This window comes from Pseudomyrmex gracilis, unplaced genomic scaffold (assembly GCF_002006095.1).
Source record: "Pseudomyrmex gracilis isolate BER0280 unplaced genomic scaffold, ASM200609v1 scaffold_22, whole genome shotgun sequence".
In the NCBI taxonomy this organism is placed as follows: Eukaryota; Metazoa; Arthropoda; class Insecta; order Hymenoptera; family Formicidae; genus Pseudomyrmex; species Pseudomyrmex gracilis.
The window spans coordinates 218,378-235,948 of record NW_018020606.1 but is presented as its reverse complement, the minus strand read 5'-3'; the positions used below and the strand labels follow the sequence as shown (position 1 = coordinate 235,948).

General features: G+C 34.6%; 3 protein-coding genes across 7 annotated transcripts; 1 reads left to right on the top strand and 2 right to left on the bottom strand.

Moving 5' to 3' along the window:
• Window positions 1-372: 372 nt before the first annotated feature.
• LOC109851912 (nuclear receptor-binding protein homolog) lies at window positions 373-9,716 on the bottom strand. 2 transcript variants are annotated; one of them, XM_020422502.1, is made up of 11 exons: window positions 8,974-9,716; window positions 6,989-7,075; window positions 6,095-6,319; window positions 5,851-5,981; window positions 5,667-5,761; window positions 3,497-3,601; window positions 3,107-3,394; window positions 2,853-3,012; window positions 2,493-2,679; window positions 2,297-2,416; window positions 373-2,209 (listed from the first exon to the last, which is right to left on the bottom strand). In XM_020422502.1, exons 1-11 carry the CDS (start codon window positions 9,100-9,102, stop codon window positions 1,904-1,906), a joined length of 1,833 nt encoding a protein of 610 aa, XP_020278091.1. In that variant the 5' UTR covers window positions 9,103-9,716; the 3' UTR covers window positions 373-1,903. The 2 variants fall into 2 exon arrangements, with proteins under 2 accessions (XP_020278091.1, XP_020278092.1); XM_020422503.1 differs by having other exon boundaries at window positions 3,497-3,580; window positions 8,974-9,715.
• A 285-nt stretch (window positions 9,717-10,001) lies between these two features.
• LOC109851956 (elongator complex protein 5) lies at window positions 10,002-13,131 on the top strand. Of its 3 annotated transcripts, none has more exons than XR_002249954.1 (5): window positions 10,002-10,176; window positions 10,522-10,801; window positions 10,888-11,727; window positions 11,832-11,927; window positions 13,045-13,131. XR_002249954.1 is itself a non-coding variant. In XM_020422595.1 (3 exons), the coding sequence occupies exons 2-3, from the start codon at window positions 10,741-10,743 to the stop codon at window positions 11,715-11,717; spliced, it is 891 nt and encodes a 296-aa protein (XP_020278184.1). In that variant the 5' UTR covers window positions 10,002-10,176; window positions 10,522-10,740; the 3' UTR covers window positions 11,718-11,818. The 3 variants fall into 3 exon arrangements, 1 of the variants encoding a protein (XP_020278184.1); XR_002249953.1 differs by having other exon boundaries at window positions 10,888-11,737; XM_020422595.1 differs by lacking the exons at window positions 11,832-11,927; window positions 13,045-13,131 and having other exon boundaries at window positions 10,888-11,818.
• Window positions 12,906-17,539, bottom strand: LOC109851955 (integral membrane protein GPR155). Of its 2 annotated transcripts, XM_020422593.1 has the most exons (12): window positions 16,909-17,539; window positions 16,412-16,579; window positions 16,209-16,336; window positions 15,779-16,068; window positions 14,881-15,692; window positions 14,713-14,783; window positions 14,482-14,628; window positions 14,261-14,394; window positions 13,938-14,148; window positions 13,700-13,862; window positions 13,434-13,620; window positions 12,906-13,292 (listed from the first exon to the last, which is right to left on the bottom strand). In XM_020422593.1, the coding sequence occupies exons 2-12, from the start codon at window positions 16,412-16,414 to the stop codon at window positions 12,979-12,981; spliced, it is 2,460 nt and encodes an 819-aa protein (XP_020278182.1). In that variant the 5' UTR covers window positions 16,415-16,579; window positions 16,909-17,539; the 3' UTR covers window positions 12,906-12,978. The 2 variants fall into 2 exon arrangements, with proteins under 2 accessions (XP_020278182.1, XP_020278183.1); XM_020422594.1 differs by lacking the exon at window positions 16,412-16,579.
• Window positions 17,540-17,571: the final 32 nt, after the last annotated feature.

Below are 17,571 nucleotides of genomic sequence, written 5' to 3'. Positions count from 1 at the left end.
TTGTACAGCTCTTTTCATAATATCCACGAATCAGAAGTATCGCCACTGCTGTTTTTTTTTTTTTTTTTTTTTTTTTTTTCGTCGTTTATAATTTGTATTATAAAGCTATACACATTCAATTTAGTTTGATAATTCTACTTACATACTTAAGATCGAAGTTTATGTTGTTGTAGGTAATAGTTTACCTCTAGGTAGGGTTAGTTGTTTACTTAATGAGAAATGCTTTCACTGAAATCGATTCGACCGAGGTATGAAATTGGAGCGGTATCTCTCTCTCTTGGCCAAGCAAGTGTTATAAATGCAAAAAGACGTAATAAGATCTGTGTTAGTCTGTTAGCACTCGAATATACCTACATGACTAGTTTTTCTGTGTCAACAGATTTTTTTTTTTTTTTCTTAAAAATATAAAGTATTTACAAGGATTTTTTCAGCTAATTTTTATAGAGATTTAATCGTCTTGGTTTAATCACATCAATAATACCCAAGTATAGAACAGGGCCGTGGCTTTAACTAATTATTTATCAAATTAATTTGTTGAGCCAGGTATTACGTCATAATCGCAATCGCGTACTGATTTCACCTATGCAACTAAAATTAAAAAAAAAAAAATAAACGTATGATAAATAAAAAAAAGCAAGCGGCTTTATTCTCTTTCTTGCGAACGCTTTAAGCCTGCGACCCACGATGTTCTTCGTAATATAGATCGAGCATGCGAGCACCGTAACAATTTGACGCTTCGGTTTCCAAATTACGATTCGTTGATCTGGTGTTCGCATGTAATCGAAAATTTCATCATTATTGCGCAATACATTGACACATGTTGTCTGCACAAGAATTCATAATCTCTTGTCCATACAAGTCGCAGGAATCAACTAGTGGTCAGTTCCTCGAGACTCTGTAACCTGCGTTTTACATAGACCGAGCGTAACGCATGCGTTGTGCCTTCAACGTATGTTACGAAGTTAATAAGAACGGATCAGTCGTGAGAAAAGCATCGTGTGTCTCGGTTTTTATATTCGCTCACTTTTAGACAGATTTTTTTTTTTTTATAGTAGCTTTTAATGAGTATTTTGACAAAAGAGTAGCGATAGACTGAAATTCGCTCGAAAGAAGAACTGAAAGAGAAAATCTACACAAATGTCTTTTAATATTATAATTAATAATTATAATTATAATAGCTATACAATGAAAAGATAAGTTTTGTACGTATGATAAAATTGAAATCTTGTCAATTTGTACGCACAAAATAAATTTTACAACGCATCATTTTAAAGAGCAACATGTACAATTTCCATAAATTTAATTAATTTTCACCTTTCGTAATTTCAAGTGAGAGAAACACATATTACATAATAAATCTATCTTAACTATATTAAACTACCAGCGGGTAGTTAATAAAACGTATCAAACAGTATATATGTAGCACATTTTCGTGCAATATATGAACATTTCAGCAAACCTCTATCTTTTTAGTCATACAATCACAAGAATAGTTTGGTCTTTTTACATCAAATTCATACATTCCCTTTGTCAATTTATTGCATATCTGTATAAACGATATAACAGATAAACCTTTGTGTGTCATAAAAAAAACAAAAAAAGAAAAAAACGAACTCGTAAAACGAAGCCAATATGAAACGAAAGTAACAGAAAATCAGAAACCTGCTGTTACTTGGATAACCTAAACGAAAATGAAGATTTTTCTAACTTGCGCATTTTCAGTCTAGAAGCTTAGCCACGGCACCTTCCCATTTTAACTTCCATTTCTCTCTCTCTCTCTCTTTCTCTCTCTCTCACGCATACTTTTCCTTTCTGTTTACTTAAATATAAAAATACATAGCCAGTCTATACATAAAGCGTGCAAAGTGGCACAGTAAACTGAGTTGTCAGATGTCCTGGATGGTTAACTACCGCTCTCGCTGATTGTCGGCGGTTCCGCATCGTCGTGGAGATTACTCGTTTTATTACTTGACACAGGTATACCTGAGGTTTTTGGCAGCAAATTGGTTGCGTTATCACTATTGGATGTTGTGGCGTTGCACACGGAATTGTCGAAGTGTTGCAAACATGGAAATTCCGGATCAGGCAGCAATAAAGTAGTTTGAGTAGGAAGATTAGTTAACGACACTATTCCCGGTGTCATTATTTGCTTGTTGAAATATCTCCTCAATGCCTCTTCAATTAAATTGGCTATTTTATCACGATCGTTCTGCAATACAGTCGTTGCGTCTTGAAGAAAGTTGTCACAGAAACAAGATGCGACATGCATACAAAAAAAAAAATAATAATAATTTACCTCATTAATAAAACCAAAATGTACTAGTTCCTGCGCGAGAAGCATCGAAGTATCCGTTTGGCTCACAGGACATGTCAATTGTCTATTCATTTTGTCATCCATTCGTAACAATATTGTCATCTGTAAAACATAAAATGTAAAAAAAAAAAAAATTGTTTTCAAGTTGTTTCCTTAATATTTCATTCGCCACACTCACAAGTAATTCATTACTATCTTCTCTAGGCTTAACATTACACATCATATTAACTACTCGTCTTGACTCCACATCCACAGGTTCAGGCGTAACAGATTTAACCGATTCCGTTACTTCGGGCGATATCGCTCTCGGTCGAGCAGGTGGAGGTAATTTCGCCATAAATGCGGTTAATGGATATATTCCATATCTATAGCAAGATAAAATTACTCTTGTTATACAAACGTGTATAACTTTTCGGCCCGGATTTTATTTTTGTTTATATATATATAAACTCACGTTATATATATATACACAAAAAAAACATATAAATAAAAAACTAAAAGAATAAAAAATCTAACGACAAAAATGTGATATACTCACTTTACATCTTCAACAAATTTCTCTAACTTTTCTGTAACGGGAATATCACTCAACCGTATTTGTTGCGGCAGCATTCCTTGATATTTTACTTCGGCGACTACGGTATCTGGCCCATATAGCCTTTGCAACACTTCATCCGTGATTGTTTCCGAGATGTTAGCTGTGAAAAATTGATAAATTATCATACATCATGCATCACGCTCATTTATGTGTACTGCGTCACAAAGTATAAATGTGGAAGTCGTTCAACTTACTAGCTGAATTGACCAACGCGTGTGCTGCGAGTAACTTGAGAGAATGCACTTCGAAAAGAACGGGATGAAACAGCAACTCTCTCGCACTCGGTCTACTAAGCGGGTCCACCTGAAGACATTTACGAATAAAATCTTTTTGTTGAACATCATCTAAAGATTCTATTGTCTTCCGGATGTTCTCTTCGGTAACGACTGTACCCGTATCACCATTTCCCTGGATTTCCAACGCGGCCATCTCGAGAGCGCACATCCCGAACGAATAAATATCAATGGCCGGTGTAACGGAATCTTAAAAAAAGCAAGAAACACAGTTCGTACAAATTACGTAATGTTCAGAGTTGAATATAATCCGCGCGTTTGACGAGAAACAGGATACTATGTTGTACTTACTTCCATATTCTGGAGCCACAAAATGCATGTTTTTCATGTTCGTTCTACAAGTTTTAATGTGGTGATGAATCGCATCTGGCGCAACTGTAATTAAAATATTGCGAACTTTTTTTTTTTTTTAAACTGTTCTGCTTCAGAGAAAAAAGAAAAAGCATCAACATAAAAATAATGCATTAACATAAAAGTCAACGTGTTTAGAAAACTTTTGCTTGTTGAGCAACTATTAGAATTACGCGTGGTAACAGCAGATCAAAATACACATTCTAGTAATCGATATGTCGAGATGCATATTTAAATACACACACACACACTACTCATTCTGTCTGCTGCCTAGAACAAATATACTTTATACGAACGAATGGACTTTTTCGTAAAAAATTGCGTTTTGAATAAAACCTTTTTCTACGAGTAACTTGAGCCCTCATACAATAATTCTCGCATATAAACGTGTGAAAGTATCTATGAAAGATAAATTACGCTCGTTTTCTAGACAATACACATTGTATACAAATAAATCGTTATTTCGTTCAAATCGATCACTTCACTATCTTAGTCGCTTATCTTACACAGATCGTAGTTTTGATACGCAGAATCACTTTCTCGATTGAGGATAAATAGGAAAGGGTATTATATTTCCTGAAAACATCTTCGAGACATCGTATGTGATCGGGGATTACGAAGTAGGAAAAAACGAAAAAAAAAAAAAAAAAAAAACTTGCATGTATTAAAATACAATGAAAATTATACGTGCGCTGAGAATAATGTGAGAAGGACAAAGAGATACGCACTTTGTCCTTCTGAGTTAAAATACGCTTAATAATTAGAAGAAGTAGCGCAACATTAGAGCGGCACTAACAAGAAATAAAAATTAATTTTTATCATCCGTACACATTCATAAAATGGAACTACTTATAACTAATATGGAAGTTTACCTCTCTCTGCCTAATTTACTTAGCTGGCAATAGTTGATGACAATCTGCCAAATGATTTTTTCTTGGAAATTCTCACACACACCATCTGTGACAACTACATCGAACACCGATGTTGATGGATTTATCCCTCCGGATGGACGAAAGTACGAATTTTGTACTTCCTCTCTTTCTCTCTCTTTGTTTTTCTCTCTCTTTCTTTCTTTCTCGTCAAAGGCTTTGCTGTGTTTTTTTCATTATCTAGATTAGCCTATTTGCTATAATTAAAAATGAGGACTCAAGTTACTCCTAATATGAAAAAGCGGTTTAAACACAATCTTTCTAGTGTGGACTCATGTTACTAACATTATACTATAGAAAACATGTTATGATCCAGCTAGAACGTAATATGTACAGATTGTACATAGTATGTACAATATGTTTTTTTTAACATCTTTAAATTAAATATAATTCATCGCAGAAAACCCGCATTTTTTTCCAGTCGCAATATATATATATACGCTAAAGAATGTTGAAACAATTTAGATATTTACAAATAATTAGCAAACATAAACTAGATAGTAATGAGAATATTTCGATAAAAAAAGAATATTTCAATTTCGCAATCTATTTCGCCTGTACGTGTAGACTTTACGTACAGACTGTAAAAAGAAGTTCAGGACATAGAAAGTTAGTAGTACTCATCAAACTAAGTAAATAAAGTCTATCATTAGCGTATATTACATTATACGTTCAATTTGGAATACCACGCGTCCTTTGTCTATTGAACTTCTTTTTCTCAAATACCCTGTATAAATAAAACATATGATAAGAACATTACTAGTTTCAAAGTCACTAGTTTCTTTGTATTCCTTCAGTCAATTAAATGTTCCAATAAAAAAAAAAAAAAAAAAAAAAAACAAAGCTTTTGATAATATTTTGCTGATTATAAATATTTCACTCAAAAAGTTCTTACCTATATCTTCTGATAACTCTGTGAAGAATACAAGTATTTCGTACAAATAGTTAATTTCACTTGGCAAACAACCGAGTCCATCGTGAGACACAATACAGTTGGTATACATATATTTTCATTATTAAAAAGTAAAGTTTGAGATTATTAGGCGTAATTATATTATTTAGATATGATGCTGCATATTATCTGTGTGATTACGTCAACGTGACAAACATACCTTTATATATAATATACATTTTTGTAGGCAAAAATTTATTCTATTTTTTGTTTTTTAATTAGTACTTACCTGAGCCAATTTTTACAAGTCCGTTATGTTGAATAAATATAGTGTCGCAGGTAAGATTTCCATGGATAATAGGAGGTGAGCAGGAATGCAAATAACTGAAATATTATAAATGCAATGTTGTATACAAGAGTTAAGAATATAAACGTGCCACAGACGTTGTACGTACATAGTTTCGTAAACCTACCTGAGCGCAGAAAGTATTTGCGTACACCATCGTTTCCATGCTTGTAGAGGCAACTTTTTCACATTGCGTTTTGTTCTCTTTAGGAACTGTTTTAGAGATCCGGATGACATATATTCTGTTATAAATATAACCTGAGAAATGGCATGAGAAAAAAAGATTTACAACACACTGCACCTATACACAAATAGATGCAAAAGAATTCTGTGAAAATGCGAAAACATGAAAAATGAGTTAATTGACTTACTCGGGGTTTGTCATTATGGGTGTCTGTCCAATACCTATGAAATTTAACAATGTTAGCGTGCTCCAATTGTGTGAGGTTCTCAAAAACAAGCTGTATTTTTTCTTCTTGGGACTTGAAATTTTTTCTTTCCGAAAATTGCACTTCATTCCATACAACTTCGACACCTTCTTCTGTGTCCATTGCCAGATAGGCGCAGTCAATTCCAGGAACATCTCGTTGTTCCACCTACGAAGCAGAATAAATAGACATTTATATTTTATATAATCTTCCTACATCTCTTTTGTCTAACCAAAACACTGTAAAAGCTACAAAATTAATTGCTATAGAAATTTATGAACACTTAGGACGTATAACACTTGGCAACGTTACTATCGACGTAGCCAGCTGTTACTCAAAATTTTGAGAATATCACTCAACTACGCATTTTAGAAGTATATAAATGCGCATAAATATGCTTTAAATATATGGTAAACACATTGTAGACTGACTGAGCAAGTTCATTGGATACGATCTATAGGTTTATATAATGGCTCGTTTTACTGTAATCATCCATTTTAAAGTACTAAAGTGGCGTTTGAAACGACTTTAATGCCTATTTACTATTACATGAATGTGACCTTGTGAGGAATTTGGAGAGGGAAGATTTCATTTAGAAAGGTTTGCCACATCAGACATTAGTGATAATAGTGATGAACTTGCTCATAAAAGTGTAATATATGCAAATTGTTATTGTCTTCATTCTCGGGTCGTTACTACTTCTCTGTCACACACAGGGTAGGTCTATTTGAAAAAACAAAAAAAAAAGAAAACAAATTAAACTAACTACTGCTCAACGCACAAGATACAAGACATGAAACTTATTCTATCTCTTTTCTCCCTTCACAAGGTACATACTTCCATTTCAGCTATTTCGTTTTCGGTTCCTCTCGTTGATCCAAAGTTAGTACCTTCTGCTAATGTGGATTTGGAACCTACATATACCTGAAATCGGTACATGTACCATCATTAATGTAAAGTACGACACACGTATACAAATAAATATATACATTTATGTACATATTTATTACGTGCAAACGGTACATCTTTTATAAAATTTACATATATTTAAAAAAAAAGAATATTAGTTTTATATATATAGTAGAAAAAAAAAAATTAAGATTGTAATGAAAATATAATATTAGCATAGCATTAAGTGATAATAAGAGATTGTTATAATAAAAACTTATGTCTATTATTGACATAAGTATAATTTAAAAATACAAGACACATGTGTGCCAACACTATATAAAAAATAAATGCAAAAAATTAAAAAATAAATAACAAAGTCACAATTAAAAATATAACAAACAAAAATGACTTTAAAATTATCATGTGTAAAAGAAAACAAAATTTGTATTACTTTCACATGAAGAAGCAGTAGAAATTATTAGTGAAGATAAACATGTGATCGAAATAAATTTTTGATTTATGTGTTAGATAAAATACAGCGTCACAGTGCAGAATCTATTTTTAAGATAAAATATGAATGAGCCTAATATTGGTAAGATGTTTGTGCCAAGAATTTGGTATGAGTTGCAAGCAGATGAAGCGTGCCGAATAATGAGAGAAATGCAATAATTAAAAGAGAATATTTTTGTTAAGCAAAAAAAAACAAAAAAAGCAAATCTTTGATTAATCCAAAAGCTTTTTGCACTGGAACCAATTGTATAAACATGTCCATCTGTATAAATGTAACTTGTGTGAAATAAGTTGTTCCAATAATTGCTATAACACATTTGAACAAAGGCAGTGAATTTTTTCTAGTTAACTCTGCATTGTTTTAAATTGAGATATAAATTAAAGTATATAATTAAGTAATTAAGAGTAATATATATATATATATATATATATATATATATGTATATGAAATATCTCACAGTAAATCTTTAAAGAGAACGTATTCCAATTTTATCATGACGCATCTAAATACCTAAAAGTTGTGTTGTATAATAATTGCAGTTTGTTTTTGAGCACACATTGTGATCTAATGAAGTAAAGTAGATTATGTTGTCTCTGATGCTTCACTATTCTTTTATTTCTGAGAAGCAACAGAGTTGTGCTTTGGAATAATGAGTTTACTGTTATCAAGTTTTTAATTAATATTTCAATTATTGTTGTTGTACACTGAAATAGATTAAAAAAAAAAAAAGAAGTTGAAACGTTTGTACAAGATTTTATATTCAATACAAAAACACACAAGTACAATCTGTGTTTTGGCCCGCATCTATCCTGATACTTTGTTTAATCTTCTCACAAGCTTGATCAATTGTTGCTCTTACTGTGTTAAATCGCATTTTGCTCTGTATTTATTTATTTTGTCGCTACAAATTATATAATAACCACGTGATACGTTGGAGAGCGTCAACAACACAGCATCACACATACATAGAATACAAATTTGAATTTTTTCTTGTAACAATTGCACAAGCTTGAAATTCTAGAGAAAGCTGTTTTTATATAGAAACTACCTCAAATAAATCAGAGTCTATACAACAATTTCTATAGTTTCGCAACAATACAGTTTCGAACAATAAAATCTTCACGGTATAACACGGCATTGGTCCCAAAAAGTTCAGGTTGATTAGCAAACATACAAAAGCTGAAAACTCATCTCTAACAAAGAGGTTTAAAAAGGAATAGAATAAATTTTCCTTTTCGGATCTCTTTCGAACTTTCTCTCGAAATTGTAGAAAATTGCAGCTTCGAAGTAAAGAAAAAGGTGAACGAAAAAAAAGCATCGCGCGCTCTGTAGCAACGGAAGCATGGGAAATGTGAGCGAGAGCGAAACACAGGACAACGACGAACAAGTGAGAATAATAAATTGAAAGAGAAATACACACCTCTTCCCGGCGTTTAAGCCACCGCCCGCACGGGCTCTCTTCCAGGATCTCGCTCTCATCCTCGGAATCCTCACCACTTTCCCGCGGTGACTTGTGCTCTGGGTCCGTACTGGAGCGGCTCCCGGGCATCACACGTGTTTAGTTAGAAAGGCAGCAGCGAACAGCAGGCCAAAACTCATCGGTGACGACGACGTTTTTTAATTCTCACGGCTCTCTCAGTCCCGCATTTGGTCTCTACCGATGATCACAACCGGCGACGTACTCCGACTCGTGGGTGATAGCGTGCAAAAACAGCAGCGGCAGCGTCTGCGTCGTTGATGTCGGCGACGGCGGCAGTAACAACACAACAATAACAACAACGTCGCAAATGATGCGTGAACGTTACTCGTGCGTAATAACACGCGTACAGGGTAGGTATATAGGTATACTACGTGCTCTCCGCTCGCACTGCACTCAAGTGACACATGCAAGCACACACACAGCACGCCCGCTCGTCTCCAACTAAGCTCGGGCCCGGGAGCGACGATATTTCTGATCTTACGCGACGAACGCGCGCTACTCGACGCTACTCGGCTTCGCTCAAGAACGCGTCGTTCCGCTGAACATCGCGCTGGCCGCCCGCGTATCGCACTGTCAAAATAAAACCTCCCTATTGCGAGCGAAACTGCTTCGACGTGACACACACTGCTCTGGTACAACTCATTTTCGCTCTGTCTTTGCTCACGTCGCCCACCCCGATCGTCCAGTGCTGGCGCACGCTTCTTAGTCGCGATCGTCGCGCCACCTTGCGGCCAACCGACCGCGACAACGCCCTTGACGAGAAACGCGCACGAGTCAGACGCACAGCGGAGGATTGGTCGTCACCGTGTTGTCCGAGCGATTGACCAATCGGGATTTCGGTGATCGCGACTGCGCCCAACGGACTCAACTAATAGCATCGTTTCCCGATCGCTGGGATTCGCCAATCACAATTCAGACTCAACGATCGGGTTACCGGAACTTCTGGCCGCTGTTAACTTCTGGCTCTCTGTTATCACGTATATGTGATTTTGTTGGTGTTGACATATCTCGTAGGTCCAAGAGCCACAAGCGCACCGAACCAAACCGTTGACATATCTTTTTTTTATCTGATATATTTGATTTCTTTTTTTTTTGGTCATTACAAACGGGTGGATGAAACGGATTAACGATTACTGATAAAAGGTAAACGATCTTGACTGTGGTATTGATATCCTTGTTTGAAAGCCACACGCGTGTAACGCGCACGTACCGCGTCTCTAGCAGACGGGAATTGAAAAAAAAATCTCATTATCTTGCAATTGTAATAGGTATGCATATTGCGCAATAAAAAAAATGATTTTCTTTAGATACCCTTTGACTCTGACGTATCGTTAAATAAATTTTATGCGAAAAATATTGATAAACATTTTACGCATCAAACATACTGTGTACACATGTACACGTGTGTGTGTACAAGGAAATTCATTTGCGACTTCATTAAATGTCAGTCTTATTCTACTATTCACGTTTATCTTTTCTTGATTCAAGTTTCTACTGTGAATGGCGTATGAGTATTAATGGCCTCCTAGCCGTTACAAAACCGAACCGAATCGGTACACAAGGAAGTTCGATAAGCTGATAGCAACGTGAATGTTCAAGCATCTGTATCGCGCTTGCTCGTGATTGTTTTTATATTGTAACTATATAATTGTAGTATCTTATAGTTTTACGAAGTTACGTACGATACGTACGTGTGTAAGTTTTGAAATGGCATACATGAATACGTTGCCCGTGTTAGAAGGAGCGAGAGTAATTGTTATAGATGAAGGTTAGTTGCGTTCATTAATTTTCATTGATTTTCACGTACATTTTACATAAGATAAAAAAACAAACATTTATTCTGACGTTTTGAAGGATTAGATGCAATGTACGCGAGAACACTGATAGTCGGATGGTTGCGCATGTGGCAGGAAAAAAATCCAAATCACAGTGTTGACTTGTTATCATTTTCTGACCCGCAACTTTGGGACGTGGAATCGGAGCTGTTTACATCTAAGAATGTTTGCTTACACAATTATTACAGTCTTGACGTCAATACAATTGTAAACAAAGATGCGGAGAATCTTCAGTACATACTGAAGACTATCAAATTAAAGCCACAAAATACAGTCATTGTTGACTGTTTGAGCTCCCTGGTACTGTACAACGGTCTGGCAAAGGCTCTGTGGTTTGTAGAGAAATTGCATAGACAAGTATCTCAAATGATTTGCATCTATCGGCGAGATTTTATCCAGAATAAGGTTGTTGCCATTGAAACTTTGGGTACAACTTACGTCAAGTTAGAGAAATTTCCTGGTATCAAACCTTCGAGAAACAATTTAATGTACATTGCACATCTGACTCATAGAAAATCAGTTGGTTCAATAATATGTCAGACAGAAGTAATACATCAAGATAGCACATCGTACGAGATCTGCACGATATCACATCGTACGTCTAAAACAGTTTCAACATCAAAAGATCGCAAAATAGAAGAAAATACGAAGCAACCTAAAATAGAGTCCACGTTTAGAATAGAAATGAGTTCTCGAGAGATGGAACAAAGGAATCAAACATCATTACCTTATATAATAAATGCAACAAATAATACAGCAAATAACAAAACAACGCCTAAAATACTTTATCAGCCTGATGAGGAAGATGACATAGACGAAGATGATCCTGATAATGATTTGTATCTTTAATAATTCTCTAGTACGAATAGGTTACGTGTATAAAATAATATATATTTTATATAAAAAAATAAATACAAGACTGTTTTATAAATTTTATTGCCGTCTATACTTTTTTTTAAATAGGACTTGAAAACAATTTAACACAATTAAACCAAATAACGTGTTTTCAATATGTTTAACATACGGTGCTGAGGGAGAAATAGATTTTACATAATACTGGTAAGAAATTGCACATTTTCGTATAATATTGTCGTGTATTTATTACTCATCAGTATATGTACATATGTAAAGATTTGCTTTAACAAAATATAACTGATAAAAAAGTTCAAAATGTAAGGACAAACAGGGCTAATACAAGCTACACCTGGATATTTTTGATGAATATAAAAAAGTTCGCAATTAATAGATCAAATAAATTGTGAAATGTATAGACAATTCTTACATGCATTATTTTTTTCATACATATATATATATATAAACATTTATCATTATAATTCATAATATAACTTGCATATAATCAATATTTTAATAGGCACACTTCAAACATTGATACTAAAATAGTTATTTTTACGAAATATTCATAAATTGAATAAATTTGTATAATTAGTCATACATTTTTTTGTAATCATATCAGACAATTTTTTTTTCTATTATTATCAAATCTTTAAAGGAAACGGTAACATTTTATCTACAAAACTATAGTGTATACTTGTAACACAGTCTCTAATTTGGTCTGTAAAATTATATGTAAAAGAGAAGTAAGCTGAATCTGAAATACTGATGCTGTCTCTCACAAAATAAATTATATATACATCATTCCGTGCTATGTAAATTGTGCTGCATTTTCTTTAATATAAAGAATAGAATTATTTCGGTAACTAATATTTTACATTTACATTAATATTTTTCTAGAAAATACATTTGAATGTTTCCTAAATCACACATAAAAAAACACAAACAAGTAAAAACATATCGTAAAATGATTGTGCAAAGTATCGTTAATTAATTTTAGATGTGTTTTCTTTCTGTCGCTTCGCTCTCTGATTTTGAACATATATAATACACAATTATATAATTTTATTATATAATATAATTATATAATAAACTTATATGTTATATAATTATAATAATTATAATTTTACTTATATAATTTTATTAATAATATAATTGTATTCTCTATTATTTTTGTTTCTTGTCAAGAGAAAGAAAAATACACATATATATGTATACATTCGAATAATAATTTCAAAAAAACATTTGAAAAATTTTACTATGCGTTAAATGTATATAGTAGATTTTGGTCATAGAAGTGATGCGTACCGTCGACGTGTTGCAGAACTCTGCTCTCCAGCAAGCAACGACCATATCGCACAGCTTCCTCCCGACTGTCGACAACACCTACTTGAAGCAGCCAGTTGACCAAATCTGTTCCCGAGAATACTTGGTTGTACATCTTCAGCAATCGCCTGCGGCACACAGATATACGTGCCCGACATGCGTCTAAATAACATTGGTTAAACTGTTCCCGAATCGCTCTTACTTCCGGACTGAGCGCGTCTTCGCAAGGAAGCTGTATTTCTTTTCCTGTTATACCAAATGATATCGAACATTCATCAATCGGTAAGAGAAATACATATCTTATTATAAAAATTTCATACATATAAAATATGTATTATGTAACTTGTGCGCGTTATTCGCAAATAAATAAATTTTAAAAGATCGTACCAGAACGCCATTTTCTACACAAATGTCGCAGCCAACATCCCAATTTACCCAAACTAGGGTCCAAGCCAAATATTGCGAATGCTATTAGCGATTGTCCAAAATTCAAAGATACGTCTAGGAAAGCGAGTTCGGCGTAAATGCCAGTTAATTCTTCCATTATTAACATTCCCACGGATATTGATAATCCCTGTAACAAATCCATATTCGTCTCTTATTTTGCAATCTTAATAATATTCGCGAACGTAAAGAGATAATAATTTACGCACAATCAGCATGGAACATGACAACAAAATAAGGAATACAAGATGTCGCAAGATCTGAGGATCATTGTTTACGTCACTTGTCTCATTTTCTTCATCACAGTTATTTCTCTCCCCAGTAGCTCTGCATATACCGTTCGAACAGCCACTTGGAAATTCACAGCCAATCCTAGAAATATTTATTTTGATGTTAATTCGCATATTTTTTCTATTTACATGCGATTTCTATTTCCAATTGACTCACATAGGCCCATTAATTAATGGAGACACTAAATCTTCCACATCTATCACATTTCTTTCATTATTTTCATTCCTTTCATTACTTTCGTTCCTTTCATTACTTTCGTTCCTTTCATTACTTTCATTCATAGAATTCTCTACGCTATCCTCGCGATGCTCATCCGACATGTGCCTTCTTTGATATCTCTGTTGCAAAACCAAGCAACCCAATGTCACTGCACAGATGTAAAGTAGTTATCAATTTGTAAAATAGTTGCCACCTTGTTAAAGACGGAGATCTTAAAGATCTTGGAAAGATATAATGCTTACACCATTTTTCATACATACCTATGAAACAAAATATTAATATGAACGAAGATATAGCAGCTTGAAGCCTGCCTAATTGGAAATTTGGATTCTTGAAATCAGACGGTTTCGACGTCTTGGTAGTACACATTAATATCACCATTAGAGACGGCACTCTGTAAATTAAACAGATAATGTACAAAAATATATCGAGCAGAAAAATTTGAAACAAATTATCGTAAAAAGGCATGTATTCTTCGTACCCCCATCCGATAAGATAAAACCATTTTTGTAGCCTTTCAACGAATGACAACGAGCGCGAACTCAGAAACAATAACGTTGCTGCAATAGCGGCTGTCCATACTCGGCTCGCATATACGCCAGTAGTAATCATGATAAACTGAACATACCTATAAAAAACCGTGTTAAAAGTTTATTTGTTCAACAAGAGTTTGCATTATCAAGATTAATTATACATGTCGAATTGTAATTACCACAATACTGTTTCCTGATTAAGAGTCGGATTACATTTTGACCACATTATCACGCCAATTGCGGTCAAGAGCTGAAAGATGCGTGAAAAAAAAAATACCGTTCAAGTATCGGCACGTGCAATATTAAACCGAATAATAACGCGTTTCTTAAATATCTTAGATACATACCTGTGCTATTATGAGGCACAGAGTGCATCGATGAGTGACCTGTCTGTATCTTTTTCGTCCAAAACCGAGAAAACATAGTAGCAGCCAAATACAAGCTGCCGCTGACGCAACGCTCATGTCGAAAGAAAAGATATTCAATTGTCGTGCATAATTAACCGGTGTAATACCTGCGCGAACCGCGCTGATCACTTTGGCCGAGACGAACATGAGCGGAGCGGAAAGGAACGTACAAGCTACCATCGCTGACGCGATCAAGTCGATGTCGAGATTATATCGCAGAGTGAAAATAAATAGAGCCGGTGCGGTCGGAATGGTGCCGTACAGAAAGCCGTACGTGCTCAAATCCGTGGTTTCTGTGACATTACCTCCGGCGTTCAAGAGAATGATGGATTCCCTTATGACTAGAGGTAGAACCAGCAACTTCACCGAGATCAATATAGTTGGTATGACTAGTGCTGTGCCCTTCAGTTTGTGCACTTTTCCCACCATCATCAAACCGAGGAGAAACAGTGCGCTAGCCGAGAACGCGTTACCGAGAACATCGAGAATCGAGGCGAGCAAACGCGGCACATTGTGACTGAAGATGAAATTTCCTACAATACCCAGAACCGTCATGAACAGCACCGGATTCAGCAGAACGCCTTTCATTACGGAGCAAACCATGTCTCTGCAGTTCATGTGCTCCTCCGCGCGTCGCTTGCCTACTTCCAGAAGCACGAAGCCAATCGGATTTAAAATAGCTAACGATATAGGTGCCATCAGATAGAGATACGCTGAGTACTCCGGATGCGTTTTCCCATACAAGGCATCGACTGAAATGACAATGTAAGTACCGTTAACACAACTAATAATCTAAAAGAATATGAAGTCGCGCGTATAACAATTTCATTGCTCTTACTCATTGGGTATCCAATAGCGAAATCATTGCTTTGAGTGGTGAATATTGCGAAGAGCGCAGCTCGTCCGGGATTTGATGGTTTTTTAATCACTATCGAAACTAGAAGAACCGTAATGAAGATACAGCTCTTGGCAAATAACACGGCGAGCAAAAATTTCCAGTTGACCAGTGTAAAGTCAAGCTTTGCCAACGACATAAAGATCAAAGAGGGTAAGGCAAAAGTACCAACAAATGTGTTAATACCACTTGCCTCGGATCTTGTTATCATCTCAAATCTCCCTGCTACGTATCTAAGCAAAATTACATATTACTGTTATATATTTTTATTTGTTGATAACATGCAAAAAAATACGAGGTCTTTAAAAAACTAATTTAAGCATATTAAAATTTTTAAGTAAGTCTCACTCCACTGGTTTTTTTTTTTTCTTACCCGCATAGTATAATACCAAAACATTGTATCAGTGCAAGATACAGATTATCTGTAGGTTCATCTGCCATTTCCGTAAAGTAACTTGCATTTGATGATAAAGATGTTGACAAAATATTTTCTTGATCAGTCTGAAAAAAAAAAAAAATATCTAATATTAGTTTACGACGAATGCAATCTTTATTTCGCATTTGTGATTTATGTACCATTTTTTTTGTGATATAAACAGAATTATCATCTCTCTAATTGGTGTTGTAAAATAGGATTTTTTTGCATGTCAATAAATTTATATACAATGTTGTTTGTTTTTCTTGTGTATGTACATTTTGATCAAATATTCGCGAAGAACATGATGACAAGTTACAAGTCACAACCTGCAATCAAAAGTGTTCACAGTTATATACTCTCGCACAATGCACATTACATATAAATTTCAATTTCTTGTATATTTATATTGTTGTATTTTTTTCAGCTGTTTTTAACATATGTTCGGGAGAAAACTAAACAAGATATTGCGCGATATTTAGTATCGATATCAAACGTAAGGAGAAAAAGAGGCTTTGATAACGTCGGAGTGTACTTTGTTACTTGCAACAAAGAGCAACGTGTGATGTATCAGCATTTTAGACAATCACCGGCGTAACGAATATTTCGGCGATTCTAACATACGCAGGTATGATTCGCGGTATTTGTTTGCAATTACCTATAAAAGCGTCACTATTAATCATATTGGTCGATCGGAATACACATTTCTGCTCTCCGGAAATATTTAAGTGCACCGATGTAATGGGAAACTCTTGGAACATCGGTTCAAAATTTGATGAAAATATGAACGGACTGTCGGTCGCGCTACAAGAAGGAACGACGTCCGGCATAGCGCAAACCGTTCCTGTCACGCACACGACGAGAGAGATTTTCGCGTATCTGCGCAGCCGCGAATAATCAATGACATTAAATGACAAAGTGTGCGGAAAGCGCGACAATTGATTCCTCGTATCGCATGACTCTTAAATTGTTCTGACAGCTCGAGTTTACTAATGTCAATCACTTAAGTTGTAAAAAAAATACAGTCTCTTACAAAGTTTTCAAATTAAAAATTTAGTTAAATATGAATCACGTTAAATACGTGACAAACGTTAAATAGTGTTAAAGTTTTGTTATTTGTATTTAAGCTGTCGATGTATCAGCAATATTATAACATTGGCTTGGATTGTGCAAGCGATTGATTGAATCGATATGTATTTTTTAGAATCTTCAACTTGAACAATAAACGAGATTATAGAATTATACAAATTATCTCAGGGAAAATTCGTTGTTTAATGATAACAGACATTAAATAAATATATTTTTATTCTATTTTATTCGT